At 42.6% G+C, this 15999-nt stretch overlaps 1 protein-coding gene across 2 annotated transcripts; it reads right to left on the bottom strand.

Moving 5' to 3' along the window:
• Positions 1–591: 591 nt before the first annotated feature.
• On the bottom strand, positions 592–13054 carry SLC25A15 (solute carrier family 25 member 15). Of its 2 annotated transcripts, none has more exons than XM_088159612.1 (8): positions 12984–13054; positions 12269–12372; positions 10433–10560; positions 7295–7553; positions 4905–5042; positions 4408–4577; positions 3238–3396; positions 592–2898 (listed from the first exon to the last, which is right to left on the bottom strand). In XM_088159612.1, the coding sequence occupies exons 3-8, from the start codon at positions 10485–10487 to the stop codon at positions 2774–2776; spliced, it is 906 nt and encodes a 301-aa protein (XP_088015738.1). In that variant the 5' UTR covers positions 10488–10560; positions 12269–12372; positions 12984–13054; the 3' UTR covers positions 592–2773. The 2 variants fall into 2 exon arrangements, with proteins under 2 accessions (XP_088015738.1, XP_088015739.1); XM_088159613.1 differs by lacking the exon at positions 12984–13054 and adding an exon at positions 12608–12653.
• Between the last annotated feature and the right edge of the window lie 2945 nt (positions 13055–15999).

The following is a 15999-nucleotide window of genomic DNA, read 5'->3' as shown; positions in this document are numbered from 1 at the left end:
CAGCAGAGGCTGTAAGAGCAAGCCAGATTTGTCTACCTGAGGCACATGCAGTTAAGTAAAAACTAATATGTAAGCAGGAATGAGGAACAAAATAGCTTTACAAGGGATATACTGTATTTCTATTGAGAGATCCAGGCACTGCTGCTCAGAAGAGGGTAACAATAGGCCCTGCCTCCCTGTTTCACTGACCTTCACAGGGTAGTGGACATTTGTCCCTTGTATATGTGGAATTTAGGTGACCTATGCTGGACCTCCAGCGTTCTTCTGACAGAAAACCCTATAGCCTGCACAGTGGTAATCTAGAAACTTGGAATTCAAGGTGAACCCTAATACTAGAACCGACACTGATACTACAAAGCAGCAGGCCAAGTGCTGAACTATGCATTTCATTTTCCATACATGTAAAATCAGCAGTTGTTTCACAGCAACTTACTCTAGCTGCCCCCTTCCACTCAGTTTTGAGGGCTTTATATGTTCATTGATTGTATAAAGTCTTTTTCTTTCATTCCAGAGAGGTGGTGTTGCTGAATTCAACCTTTTTGTTTCTCAGCTAGATGAGCTTGTTAAATGGCATAAGCAATCATCACGTACTCAGTTAATCAAATGAAACTTTATTTCTGTGAATTCCTATACCAACATTATGAAGTTTTTAGCTGGACAACTGATACACATGTACAGCTTAAGCAGCTCTGAATGGAAAAATTACTGCTTACGTCAACTTCAGAAGGTAAACTCTCAAAAATACTACCAGCTTCTTGCTGTCGGTTGTTTTAAATACCCTGCTTCTCTTGAAGCTTCAATTCTTGTATTAAAAACTGCAACCATGAGCTTTAAAAAATGAAAGCAAAGACAAATCTAGGAAATAGATTGAAGTATTCCACTGAGGTGGAGCCTGTCCTCACCTTTTCATAACTATTAGAAACATTATTAACTAGACAACTTTGAAAAGAAGGGAAATCTAACAACTCTTAAAGCCTTATCCTCCTACCTGAATCATTTAAACATTTGGTATCAATTCCTTTTAAATACTGGCAATGTAGAATAGTGCTGCCCCTAGTGTACCAGTCAGTCAAGGTGTATTGGTGCAATAGACACTGAAGGTTCTTCAGCCGTGTCCTGCTTTAACTGCCTTTTCTCATGGTGTATGAAAGAGAGATGAATTGTTCTTTCTGCACTTGGAGGCTAGAAGAGCAAGAAGATTTTGTGGAACTGCAGCAATTACCTTCCATCAAAGAGGCTGCAAAAATGCAAGGAATGAGCCAGTTTAAGTGTACCCTGGCTCCACTGCAAGAGGCAGCAGGTATTGAGGTGATTTCATCTATGCCTAAAGCTTGTTCCTATTTCTGGGATCTGAAAGGGAAGCTGTAACATGCAAAACTAGGTTATCCCAGCTCTGATTGTTGTCTGTCACTGACAAACGTGATTGCTGTAACAAGCTCTCCATGCAGCTGTGATGATCTCAGTAAGTTAAAGGGCTCTGTCTGTGCTCTCACTGCCCCCACACTGGTGGGCTGCACTTAGAGAACTCAGGCAGCATCTCTGTACAACTACAGGACGAGTTTGTGCTGTTCTAAGACCTGCTTGACTTATTCCAGGATAAGGCAGTAGCTGCTTCTTACAAAGCAGAACGTGCTTGTACAAAGAGCATTCTGCTTGAAGAATGAAAGTGGAAAGAGGTGTCACTGCATCATTTTGGGTAATACTAACTGCATATTTAATCAAGTAACATGACCAAGCAGGCCATGCCCTCCAGGCCTGAAGGTCATTCAGGCTATCCAGTCATATGAGATTTTTCCACTCAGCTGAAGAGGCACAGCAAGTGGCAAAACTCTGGCCCCAGTAAGACTGCTATGTCAGAGACCATGGTATCAGTTAACCATTCAAGTCTGGCTTTCTGTTCCTCTTCAGCTTCCTGTCCTTCTAGCATATGGCCTCATTCACACCAAGGTGTCCTAAACAGGAGCCTGCACAAAGTTGCAATTCTGTGTTCAGAACTAGCAGCTATTTATAGCAGTGTCCCTTATGGTAAGTGGTGCTTAGCATACTCCAGCACTTCTTGAAGGGATTTAGAAAACAATATAGTGCAGCATAGCCTCCTTAACGTTGTTACTACGCTGCTTGTATCAAAAATAGGCGTATCTTGGGCTCTAAATCTCATATAAGGTAGGGGGTGAATGCTTCCTACTTTTATAAACCCATTCACTAAGACTATGCAAGTCAGACACCCTCTGCCATGACCTTAGCAAGTCACAGAGCAGCAGGGAGCAGGTCAGGGATGGAGAAGGAAATGTGTCCCCAGGTGAGGGCTATGTCCAAGTCATCTATATTCAGCAGAATTAGACAAGAACTGACATTATTTTGAGTCAGACATCAGCAACAGCTGCAAAAGGTCACAACTGCAGCACAGTTTTAAAACCAGTCCTTTGCTGTAGACAAACCACAACCTATTCTTGCATGTTACATTAAACCCCATAGGTCAATGTAATTATTTTTAGCACCATTACAGGTCAGGAAAGACATTTATGACATGCAGTGTACCTAGTGCAGAATCTGTAAGAGGGAGATAGTTCTGCTTGTGCAATTCAAGCAACATGTACACGCCTCCATAAAATCACCTGATTTTTAAAAGATTACAAATCTTAAACTGGAGTTGAGTTCCTAAAATTAGGTCACTGATTTGGTTCTGCTCAGACCATCATGTGATCTATGTGTTTTTCATCATTTATTTAAATGACCCTTAAACAATCTCTTGTTCTTCGTCTGCTAGACAGCATCAGTAAGAATCTATTTGTTTCATCATAAGTTTCCGGCTGTACTCATAGGCAAGGAACAGTGCCCCATTGGCCACGAATGCACGGATCATGGTTGGTGTTAGTCCAGAATACAAGGCAAGCACACCTGGAAATGAAACCAGAGCCAGTTAGCAGTTTATTAAAGCCGCTGTCTGCACAGGTAATAGAGCCCATTTCTTTATCTGCTTTTAATGATAGTAAGCTTCTGTTAGGTTTAAGTGAATCATCTCCTGAACCAAGAGGCAGAGAAAATGAAGTAGGTCTCAGTTTCTAGATTCCAAGCTTTCCACACTACATGAAGTAGGTATTTGTTTGCTAGAAACAGTTATAGTCTGTCTCTAACACATTATCACTGGCCTAGGTTTCTTAAGTGATTTTGGGTATTGGAGGATATAGATTTCAGTCTGCAGCCCTATAGAGTCAGTTGATCTGCTTGCATACTTACCTTCAGTTCTCACAACAGTTACAAATGTTCCCATAAAGCCTGCCTGTTTTCCAGCCATTGAAAGAACCTGAATTCTAGATTTGATACAATCCACAGGATACACAGCAATCCACAGACAACTGCCTCCGAAACCTCCGCTTAATAACAAATGAATGGGACCTAAAAGTTAAGAAATATGTTTTTATACACCACAGTATTCACCAATGCAAATATAACATTATTTCATCTATAGGATTCAAAGGGAACAGAGGAACCTGCTTATGACAAAAGAGCAGTTGCTGTTCTCTCACTAACCTTTAAGTTAATTTCAAGACATTGGTAAATTGCAAGTCTTAACTAGAAACTTAAAGATTATTGGCCTCTTAGATTATTGCCCATGCCAAAAAATTATAACTCAGAATTCAGTTTTGACTATATTAACTAAATTCACTTTTTTAACACTTGTAATCACTTTCCAAGGTTAATTTTGAAATGGTTTAGAGTAACATCATGTAGTGTTCCTAATCGCATATACAGAGATTTATTTGGTACAGTAGAGTAATTTTGTGATCAGTCATTTCTTTCATGATACACCCTAATTTTATATTTCAGATCAGATGTTTCTAAATGTTTTGTTGCAGGTCCAAAATGCATAAGGCTGAAATCCTGACTCCAAGCAAGACAAAGTATTACTGGTTCAGTCTTTTAACAGGAGACAGGAAATCTTTATTCTGGCATCACCATATTTTTTTAATTTCTAATTTTCAATCTCAATGTTCTCTTACTATCCTTGTAACTACATCTAATGGTCAGCATACAGTTCAGCCTATACTTGAACACACTGTTCAAGAGAATGCAGCTAAATACTTCACAATCACTCCGAATGGCAGCTGAAATTAAATAGTTCAGAGTTGTCTTACACTGTGGGGTCAGATATTTCAGCAGTTTTGTAGTGTTAGCTCACTGGGATAATTCTCTGTTTATGATACATCCTGCTTCATTGGAAAATGGTCCCTCAATAATTTACTACTATGTATACACAAGATGCAGCTCTCCATATCTAGTATGCCTCATTTCCTTCATGCTGCATGTATTTTGCAGCATCATTCGTATATTTTCAGAGAAGATATGCCCCCTTTATGTCCACCATGACACCATGCTAAAAGCCACCTGTAAAATAAGGCACCATACCTAATTCATCTTTTGATCTCCCAGAGGCAAAGAATGTCCGGCTCAGTTCATACCCTCCAAAGAAGAAGAAATAGCCTGGGACTTCCCGCAGCAATGTGCTTGACAGGCCACGATAAAATCCAAGGGGACCATCCTTTTGGATAACACCCTTCACTACTGACCAAACTGTACTGAGAGAGGTTGATCCAGTTAGTGATACTTAGGAGCCAGATAACGAGAGGTTACAGAACAATAGGCAACTGCAGCAACAATTAATGGTGAGACCTATTGTGCAAACACTTGAATTCATATAAGACTTAGAGCAAGATCCTGCTGGGAGCCCTTCACTGGCATCTAGCTTTACTATCACACAGAAGGACTGTAGGCTGTGATCCTCCCAGCCACAACTCTTCTCTGGTTAGCAGAGCACTATAAATGTGACACTGAGCCAATACAGGATTTGAAGAAATAATACACAAGAAAGGGTTTCAGAGATACTGAGCAGGGTCTATACTTACTTGTGTCCCTTGGTTATCTTTCCTGACAACTGCATTTCATGCATGGCCTGTAGCCGGCACTTCACCAGCTCTGTGGGACAGAGGACAAGGGCAGCAAAGGCAGAGGCGAAGGAGCCTGCAGCAGCATTCTGTAGGTCACTGCAAGAAAGAAACTGCAGAAGGTATTTGGGCACTGACCTTTAGTGCAGTGGAGCCACTGCCCCAGCAATCAGCTTCCTGAACCTATACCTAGCATCAAGAAAAACTGACAGGCTTGGGGGAAAGATTCTCAAGGCTAAAGGGCTCGAACCAGAGGGAAGAAAGACCAAGCTCATCCCATTTTCTTATACAACTGAAAGACACCCTTTTGACACCAAAGAGATACATTGTAACCTCTACCCTTTTTGCTATGCTTCAGTGGTTGCAGCAGAATAAAAGTCAGGAAGGGAAGATTTGATAGCATTTATGAAGATTTTTACAGACTTGTTTTACTGGGCAACTTTTGGTTACTAATTACTTCCTCAAAGAGAATAGGAGCAATAATCACCTCATATAGATGTCAGTATTTTCAAATTCACCTTACAAGTATTAATAAAGGCTTTCAGTGGAAGATGCTAGGAAACTGAAAGCAGGCACAATGGATTGCTGTAATCTTTGTATGGATGTGCTGCTTTGAATGCAACCACGTGAATCAGAGACAGCACAAACATAAACCACACCACCAAACAAGACAGCACTGTCATCTGAAGTGACTCAGTGTTCTAAAACTGGGGCTTATTTTGTGGTGATTTTACACATATCACAGATTCCGGGTTGCTAAACTGCCAGGACTCAAAAGGCTGGTATTCCGGGGCAACACTTCTTTATGATGCATTTTAAACAGGCTCCTACAGATACTGGGGTTTTGGACAGTAGCTGCGTAGTAGCATAGAAGTGGAGCTTCTCTTTCAGAACCTGAGCAGTCAGCACAGCTGAGACTGATCTCACTGCAGCACAGAAATTCTTTCCATGCGAGGGAGGTGCTTGACTTGTGCCCAGCAAGCCTTGTACCTTGTCTGATACATCTATAGTATCAGAGAATCACAAAACTCAAGTTGTGACATGAAGCAAAGCTCATGACATTCAGATATGGTGGTAATGAGAACTTTCAAAGTGGAAGAAATCAGTAACTGCCTGCAGAGCAGCAAATGGAATTTAGCACTTCTCTTTCCATTTTGTTGTCTCACTTTAGACTTCAGCATGAAATGAAATCTGTTGAACTAAGCATGTATTAAAAGAGAAACAGTATTTAGCATTTCTCTCTTAATTTCTTTTCTTTGTGACTTATGCATCAGTGACATATTTTCCTTTAACTGAAAAATGTTTTATAGTTTCTCCTTTTTTGAAGGTGTAACAGTACAGTAAGAATGGGTGGTGATGTCCTGGACGGACCACATGTTCTCATCAGGGCCCTGCTGAAGACCATGTCAATACCATTCTCTCTTACATGTACCTCATAAGGTGCCCCCACAATGATCCAGATTAAGAGAATAAGGAAACAATACCAAGGGACAATCTTTCAAGTAAATTTAAGTTCTTTAATGTTTTGTCCTAAAATAGCTCTGCAGTCGCACTATTTGACCTTTAATCAACAAGGCATTAAAAAGCCATCTTGGATCTGAAAAGCACCATTACCTGACCAAGGAAAGACCTGTCAGATGCCAAAGGTGCTTGCTATTGCTACATACTCACATTCCCATTCTGTATCCAGCTCCAAAGACAGTAGTACACCAGTTTCAAAGTTTCCTGTGCTACCTTCCCTACATCCAACATGACCATGGTGCCTCAGTCACATGAGATGATCCTAGGACCTCTGCACATCTGTGGTCTACCTCCCAGGGTGATCACAAAAGACAGTGAAGAAGTGAAACATATTGCTGGTAGGCCTACCTCCTACATTTTAATGGGTAGGAAAAGGTAAGGGGTTTGTAGAGTGAGCAAGCTTTTAAACCTTAAATAAAAACATTTTAAAAGCAAGACAGTATTAGAAATGTGCCCTTTCCCCTTAGTATGCCTCTTTGTAAGAAGAGCTACTACCTCCCCTGCAAAATCAGAACAACCTAGATATTAAGGGAATACTAACTTTCAGGTGTTGAAATGCTATTGGTAAAAATGTTCCAGGTTTTGAATACTCCAGTTAAGCTATGATCATCTGAACTAGCCAGCTGCAGTGACTGGTTAGTAGATGGCTGTGTTATATTGGACACTACATTGTCACACTAAGGCCTATATTCCAAAATTTACTATACGCTGTCAGAAGAGAACCTGGGACCTCACTTACACCCTGGTAGTACAGTATTGGCAAATAGAAATTGCATGAAATTTTATGTAATTATTTATTTTAAAATACAAACCAGATATTTATTACTAACCTGAGCTTTGTTTTCCTGTCTACTCCAACAATTCTTCTCACAATTTGTTGGCAAAATCCATAGCACATGAACAGAACTGAGTTCTCTGCAATGTTGGCTACAAGTGCTGGTGTGGTTCCCTTGTAGAAGCCTCGAAATCCCACTTGCTTATAGGTTTTGACAAAACAGTCAACAAGTCCTTTGTACAAGTTGGGGAACGTCTGCATCTTCACCTTTGCAGTGTCAAAGGGCTGGCCAGTCACCACACAGGCTGTCCCACCTAGGCAAGCAGTGGAAGTTAACAGAGTGGCTGAAGGTTTTCGTAACTGAAACACCTATGCTGGAGCACCAGGATTAGGAATGTCACACAGAAAGCAAAGATTAATTAATTCTCTGAAGGAAAAGACAAGTGCACTGATTTTAGCACAATGGCATCAATTGTCACTGGTGAATTTAGGTACCTTAAGGGAAAAAAATCAGGCAAAGGAGCAGTAACAGCACAATTCTCATTAAACATTTATCTCATGAAAAGCAAGCATCTAAATGAATTAGCTCACTTTTATAAACTTGTACGGAATTAGAGGTATTGTTCTGTAATCAAGTCACTTGTGTCAATGAGTTAAATAACATTTTCCTTTGCCCATTAATGCAGTGGTTCAGAAAGCATCCCTGATTTTACATTCCAATAATAAAAAAAAATCCCAGCCCTGAAAGATTAGTAATCAAGTGATTCCTGCAAGACAAGAAGAACACTGCTGAGAGTGCTAAACTGATCATACATAATAAATTGATAACCAAAGACTCAAACCCTTTACTTCAAAACTCCAGATGGCTCTTAAGCACATTCCTTTCCAGAGACTGGAAGAAAGTGTTAAGTATAAGCTGAAAAAGGACAAAAGGGCAAAGTTTCTCAACATGTTATCTTTTTCAAACTGAACGGCAAGGTCAATACCCTGAAAACTTGTGTGATATTTCCATCTCAATGTCATCAATAATCATTTTGCTTGCAGCGCAGTGTTCTTCTGCAAGATCTAACTTAATTCTGTAGTCTGCAGGAAGAGCTGATGTTATACTTTTTCAGTAAGAAACAGAGTACAGTGATAGCAATCTATTAGAAGCAGATACCTGACAGGAAGCACAAAATAGGTGTACCTTATATAGGGTTCATGGTTTTGTTTTTTTAGTAAGAGACAAGAACTGTACTAAAACAGAAGCTGATCTTTAACCAAAACACAATTGACATGCACATACCTTATATTATCTGTAAGTGCAAATAGCAAAGTACGTGAAATGGAAACAAATTTGTACATCCAATTAAGATTAGTTATTTTTAAGTGGGGAGAAGAGTAAGCATTTGTTTAACTAGTGTTATTTGCAATCCATTTTACTCTTTGCAAACACATTTGTATTACATTGTTCTTGCTTCTCTGCCAAGAGATACTTCAGGCCTTTGAAGGAAACTCAGGATCTAACTACCATAAAACCTCATTGCCAACCAGATGGATCATTAAAAGCTTCAGAGCAAATCATGCAAAGAAACACAAACATTTTCCTGCTCTGGAAGGATAACCAAGGAGAAAGGTAGCTAGCTCAGACCAGTAACACCAATGTAAGCTTCAAATGAAAAGCAGAGCTGGGAAGGCTCAGCCAATGTTATTTGCAGGGAAGTCAGGTAGAGATTAATCTACAGGACAAATGCTAGGTTCCTGTAATAAAATAATGTCTATTGGAAGATGTCCTGGGAAACCAGGAATGGTCTTGGAAATGTAAAGCTGAAAAATTGGAAGCTGACAGAATGGCTGTTCCAAAAAGGCTGTTATTGGATTTGGCTCAAAAAGTCTAGTAAACTGCAGCAATGAACTTTGTAAGCTTTAAGATAAAGATCAGGAGTCCTAGTTATTATCTGAAATATTAAGAAAAAAAAAATTATTCCAGCCAGCAGTAAAGAGTCACAAAAAACCCAACCCACCCACAAAATTAAAACAAAACAGAAACCCAAAAATTCAAATCTGTTTGAACATTGAGACAAGTGTGGTCCTAATAATAACATGGCAGTGGTGGAGAAGAGAGTCCTACTGAATCAAAGAAGGGATTAGAGGTTGCTTGAATCCTAGGCAAAAGACTATGACCACAGACAGCCAAAGGATTTTTTTATTTTTGTCCAGAATTTGCTTGCCTCAATATGTCATTACTTATCAGGTAGTCAAGACTGTATCTGGAGAGGAAGGTAAAACCAGGTTACGCGTTTTCTGGAGGAACGAGCTGTTTGCTTACTTAATTACATTTTCTAAGGAGTGCAGATTGCCACACCAGACTTATGCTGCTACCCCTTGTTTTCTCACTGCACTGTTAACCTCCACTCTGACAAATTACCTCAAATAACTACCATTGAATGCACTTAACACCATTAATACTGTTATATTCACAGCATTATCGTTGTCATAAAAGGACTGACTGTAATATTTATTGTGTGGGAAAGAAAAAAGATCACTAAAATTACAAAAGTAAATTAGACAAATCTTCCACCTTTTCCATACAATCACTGTTAGAAGTGTCAAAAAGACTCCTTTTCCCTAGCAGAGTTCAAAATTGCATTCCTAAGCCACAGACATTACCAACATGGCAACATCAGTGAGACAGTGCAACCATTTCCACACGACTAGTCCAGCAAAATTTTACAGCACAGACAAGACTGAAGTGGAAGTCAGTAAAACAAATTCATCATCAGTTCTAGTACTGAGCTTCACAGGTTTTAGAGATTCACACCAGGATGTTGTCTGAGCCAGAAACCTTTCGGATAGCCTCTTGTGCCTTGCAGGTAGGGACGATTCCTATGATAAAAGCAGCACCTCAATCGCTCACATACTGACTTCCTTGCAAAACTCTACTGGTACTCTGACTGATTCTTAAACTCCTGTAAGCACAACTTAAACCTCCTTATGGAAAATTATTAGTTCCAGTAAGGTCTTATGTCTTCACTGTGTGGCAGGGGTTTCGCCAGGGAGGAAGCAATAGTGATACAGTTGCAACACTTGCTGAGGTCACTGCTTCTCCGCATACCCTTAAAATACAGAAGGTGAGGCTTTTTATAGCAACTGGAAACTGCTTGTCAGAGGCTTTAAAACTGTCTCTTGGAAGTTTTGTGCAACTAAGCATTACCTGCAGCACCGGCTGTGAGGTCAATAACAGCCTGAACAGCAGAGTTGATCCTCATGCTTCACACTTGTTTATCAGTTTTTTCAGAGCAAAGTCTCCCGTTTCCTGGTAGGTATGGAGATACTTGTCTCCTGAGGGAAGAGGAAGATGAAACATACACAGTTTACAATAACTTGACAGGCGAAAGCATTACAGGAATGCTTTCAGATTCACTCTTCCATTTAGAGACAGAAAATGGTTGTGCTCAGGAATGAGACTTAGCATATTTGTATTTGGACTGATTTTGCTGCATTGGGCAGGTCTCCCAGAGTATCACTGCCTAGCTTCAGCTTACTTGAGCTTTCCAGCTTCTTATGTCCCTGGATCTCTCAAATGAAAGCAAAAGAATACATCCAGGGAACAGTGCTGAGGGTTACTTTTATATTGATTATAGAGGCATAGTCTTCCCTCGGGTGTCTAAGGCTGTAATATGCTTGTCTCAGCTCCTCACCTGTAAAGCTCTGTTCTCCTCATGGTGAATGAAGAGCAGCTAAGAAAACTCTACTCATGATGATACACATACACTGGGCTTTCAGAAGAGGAGTAGAAAGGGAATCAACATTAATATCTTATATTGTGTCTGGTTGTCATGTTCCTAGTACAAGTCGTCGTCCCCCCCGCCCCCCAGAATATGATAAATAAGAATAACACCTCGTCTCTCAGGAAGGCAGCTGGAAAGCAGAAATGCAAATGTGATACTTTGAAATAAAACATTCAAATTAATTCAGTTCTCAAGTTTGCAGCAAGATACTTTCACTGGGCAAGCAGTTAAAACAAGCTTATTTATCTGGGGTAAAATAACTCAGCCAAAGAGCTCCCACTGTTTCAGAACCATACAGACACTTCTCTGGCAGTGCTGTCAAAAAGCAGCATGAGTCTTAAAACCCACACAAATACACATGTGAATTAGTGCCTCACTGGCTTATAAGCCTGTCTTCAAGCACAGTACATCAGTAAACATAACAATTTTCACTCCTCTACCTACTATAATGCTTCTTTTGAAGTCCGTTACCTCCCAAAATATATTTTGGCATAATATGAATGGGAAACATAATTCCCAGTAGGCTATGTTGCAAGAATCATAAAAAGACATTGTATATACCACATCCTTTGTACAAGAAACATAGACACTTGAATACAACCAAGGCTTTAAGAAAGCCTGTCTCTTAACAGATTTATTATTCTTGAACACTAAAAAAAACAACACCACTAGGCCAAATACTGTCACTCAGTGACTTCACCCATCCAATCTGTTACATACATCTAAATGAGTTCAAAACAAAATAAAATATTGCTCTTGCAATAAATGGCGCTAACACAATTTCACAATTGTGGCTTCAGATTTGAACTGTTTTGTTACTGACAGCATAGCGCACTAGGTGTTACTTCAAAAGGAGGCTCCAAGGCCTTGTTAATTACTCATTGTTATCCTATCTATCTCCTTAGTGTTCACACTGTGCTCTGAGTGTTGCTCCTCATTTAGGAGAGAAGAAAACAAATCATCGAGACAGACTTTGAATGAAAGGAATTACTAGAGAGCAACAATTGCCTGTGTTCAGGAAAATGTACACCGCTTTCATCACGCTGAGTGCTTTTCGACTTGTGCCAGTCCTCAAAGGGAGCACATGCCAGATTACCCACTGAAAACTTGGCAGCAGAAGGAAAAAAGTATATGCCTGTAAAAATATGGACCTTTTAAAAGACAAGAAAGTTTAGTTGTCTGATCCACATCAGCACAGTGCCACTTTGAGAAGATTTAAGTCTTAGTCAAAACTAAATTAGCATTATATGAGTACATACCTTTTTTTTCCTGTTTGTTATAATACTACTACATTAAAAGTTGCATGTAGGTAGAACGAGGCAGCAACTGTTCTGTGACTTCCCAAGCAAATCCAAACTCAAACCTGGAAATACAGAAGCGTTAGTTAGTGTAACAAGTCCTGCAGAGTCCTCTGCAAGCAGATGTTATTTCAGCCCCGTATGTTTCTCTCTGCCGATGCCCTCTCCAAAGACGGAGCCACACTCAGGAGGAAGCGCTTCTCCATGCAGTAGCCCGCGTGGGCAGGCCGTAGCCCCGCTTCCCAAGGTCACAGCAGGCCGGCACCCCGGCGGCAGCAGCGGGGCAGCACTGGGGCTCACCGCGGGCTGTCACACGTGCTGGCGGTGGGAGCGCACCGACCGCTCCCGGGCCATAGCGCCAGCTCCAGCCTTCCTTAGGGAGAAAGGCTCCGGACTCCCGTTCCGCCAGCACCCGCCGTTTGGAGCAGGAAACCCCGGCCTGCGCTCGGCGGAGGCCGCGGGGGCAGAGCCCGCCCGACCCCGGCCCCGGCCCGGCGGCTCTCCCGGGCGCCCGCGCACGCAGCCGCAGCTTCCCGAGGAGCCGCGCATCGCCGAGCCCGCGCCCGCCGCGCATCCCGGGCCTGGGCGCGCTCCCGAGCCGCGGGAACCCTCCGGGCCGGCCGCCGGCGGAGAGGGCGAGCCCGCTGCCCGCCCCCCCCCCCGAGCCCCCGCTCACCGGAGCCGCCGCCGCCCCAGCGGCCCCGCCGCCTCTGCCCCGAAATAGGCGGCGATGGAGGCGGCGCGGCCCCGCCGCGGCCCCGGGGAAGGCGCGGGCCGGGCAGGCGGCGGGGGGGCGGCGGGGCTGGGCTGTGGTTAAGCTAGGGCTGGGCTGTGTTTCAGCTTACTGAGAGGGGTGCAACGGAATTAATTAAAACCACCTTTTTTAAAAAAAATTTATTGGGAATTTTTTGATGTATGTTTGTTTGTTTATTTTTTTTCTAGTTGGGTGATTTTGTTGTTGGGTTATTTTTTGTTTTAAAGGATTTGTTTAGGAATTGTGTATCCTGAAATAGCAACAGTTTATGTATACAGAGGAACTGCCGTGAGTCCCAAGACACTGTCCTAAGCTGTCACCTTTGTGATCCTGGCTTTTTGGGACTTTGAGCTGGCATGTAGTGACCCTGAAGTGCTTGCAATAAGGCTCATCAGGATCAATGCCTGGCTGAAAGCAGTCGGACACTGTACAGTCTGTGGCAAGGTAAATGAACAGCAGCCATAATATGTATCAGTGCTCAGTCATATTTGAGTTACTCTGCCAGACCAGGAAGTGTTTCTGGGAAGCACTCTATGCCCTGTAATCCCTGTTGAGCTGCACATGTGTTTGCGTGAGCTGACTTATGCAGACCTACATATTTCATCTTATATCCATGGTGTTTTCCACCAAATTAAGCCACAGCTTTTCACAGCTCAAACCAAGGAAAGAACAGCATAAACAAAATTATAAACTTAAATATATCGTTTTTTCCCCATCATCTTTAATTAATTGCAAGGTTCGGATTTTCATTTTTTGTATGTTTATGTAACATATTGGTTGGAAGGGAGCTTAAAGACCACCTAATTCCAAACCCTGCCATGGGCAGGGACACCGTTAGACTGAGTAGCTCAGTTTCATCCAACCCGCCCTGAACTCTGCCAGGGATGGGGCATCCACAGCTTTTCTGGGCAACCTGCTTGAGTGCCTCACTACCCTCACAGTAAAAAATTTCTTTCTAACAACTAATCTAAACCCACTGTCACTTTGAAGCCGTGCTCCAGCTCTCTTGTTGGCTCCCTTCAGGTACTGGAAGGCTGCATTTTGGTCACCCTGAAGCCTTCTCTTTTCCAGGCTGAAGAATCCCAATTCTCTCAGCCTTTCCTTGTAGGGGAGATACTCCAGCCCTTTAATCAACTTGGTGTCCCTCCTCTGGACTTGCTCCAACAGGTCTGTGTCCTTCCTGTACTCATGACCTCAGGGCTGGATGCATTACTCCAGGTGTGGCAATTGTTAAGGAAGAAAAGCCTAGGTTATAGATGGTTTTAGGAATTGAATTGTAATTTCTTTAATGTAAAATAATTGCTGAGCCTGTTGTAATTAGTGATTAATTTTTAATTTAATTAACAATTAATTGTGCATCCCAAATAACCCGCAATACTTAGATATTACTGTATCATTGCAAAGAATTTTGACTTGTATGCTGACTTCTTATTTAGCAGGACTGCAGCACTATTGGAAGATTCAGCGGGTGAATGCCATCTAAACTCCTAATGCAATGATGTTTGCCATTAAGATACCATTAAACTATTAAACATGCTGCCTGCCATTAGCGTTTGCCACCTGAAGCATTTTAGGGTGCTCCTTCACAGCCACATTCCTCAGGCAGACCACCAGGCCTGACCTGCTCTTATCTGGTCCCTGTGGAAAAGATGGAGACGGTGACTGCACCTGAAATGTTGCCTGGGAGCTTATAAAGCCCTGGAATGCAGCACTTCCACGAGCATATCGCCACCACGAGGCTTTTTCTGCTGCCTGCACCCGTGGCTGCTCAGCCAAACCGTACTTTTGTCCGTGCCCCGAGCTGGTGGGGAGTACTTTTTTGTTGTTGTTGTTTTAAAGGAGAATTTATTTAGGAATTGCATACCCTGAAGTAACAGCACTTGGTGTGTGCAGGGAGACCATGGAAGAACTGCCATAACTCCCGACAGACTCTCCTAAGATGAGGTATCAATCTGTTTGGAGTTTAATCTCAAGCTTCCCTTCAAAGGATTTAGGCATGACAGAAATGGGACATGTTGCAGAGACCTTAACTCGTAAGAGCTTTGTAGGAATGTAGAAGTGCTTTCTGGCACTCAGGAGTCTGGCTTGGGGTATGTGTGATTGGCTTTGGTCCACTGTGTGACAGAGTGGCACAGCTCCTTTTCAACAGGGTATTTTGGCAATTTTTGGAGGGATGGGTAACCTCTGGGAGATGGGGAGCTAACTGGGGGATGCCATGGAAACTTGTCTGATGTGGGAGAGGAAAGAGTTCTCTTGCAGGGTGTTTCTGTCCATTTTGCAGGGTACTGGCAGTCCAAGGCTATCTCTTGCGCCCTACGCCATCTCCAGCCAAGCACAGACAAACCATTTGCCCCCTGTAAGGCAGTTTGCATTTCCTAATTCATATGGAAATCCTCATTGTCCAGGAGGATGGATGTAATTTCTTGGCAAGCATTGTCCCAGGATAGCAGCGAGAGCTGCAGAAACATCAAAACTCCCCCAGCACCTTGCAGTGGATATAGTTCCGACTGCTTGGAGAGGTGGGTCAAGCAGGACATTACCACATGGAGGAAAAGTGAGATGGCTCCTGCAGGTAAGGCCTTACGCAGGTGACAATGCTTTGTGTGCTGATGTGCTACAGTCAACTGCAAGAGATGGGACAGTGCTGGCCTTTCCAGGGTAGACTGCAGTAGTGAAGAGAAGGCTTGGGGACGTTTTTGAAGCAAGTTTCAGAAAGATGTCAGCCTTAACATAATGCCTCTCTGGCACAGAGAAGCCCAGAAGTGGACAGAGCACTCCAGATGTGGCCTCAGCAGGGCTGAGCAGAGCAGGATCACTTCCCTCGACCTGCGGCAGTGCCCTCCTAACACCTAAACTCCTGGCTCCGAGCGGCAAAGCTGCCAGGGAGCGTCCTGTCCGGGATGGCTTTGCCCGGGGGCTCTGCGGGGCGGAGCCGGGC

The sequence above is a fragment of the Sturnus vulgaris genome, chromosome 2 (genome assembly GCF_052056855.1).
Source record: "Sturnus vulgaris isolate bStuVul1 chromosome 2, bStuVul1.hap1, whole genome shotgun sequence".
In the NCBI taxonomy this organism is placed as follows: domain Eukaryota; kingdom Metazoa; phylum Chordata; class Aves; order Passeriformes; family Sturnidae; genus Sturnus; species Sturnus vulgaris.
Note: the sequence above shows the minus strand (reverse complement) of the source record. Positions and strands in the feature narration are given on the sequence as shown.

What these genes read in the sequence shown, in the direction of transcription:
- SLC25A15 (XM_088159612.1), bottom strand. Translation starts at nt 10,487, where the DNA reads ATGAGGATCAACTCTGCTGTTCAGGCTGTTATTGACCTCACAGCCGGT. An exon ending in AAGATAACCAAGGGACACAA is followed by an intron (nt 4,578 to 4,904) that starts GTAAGTATAGAC and finishes AACCTCTCTCAG; the next exon opens with TACAGTTTGGTCAGTAGTGA. An exon ending in AACTGTTGTGAGAACTGAAG is followed by an intron (nt 2,899 to 3,237) that starts GTAAGTATGCAA and finishes TTTCATTTCCAG; the next exon opens with GTGTGCTTGCCTTGTATTCT.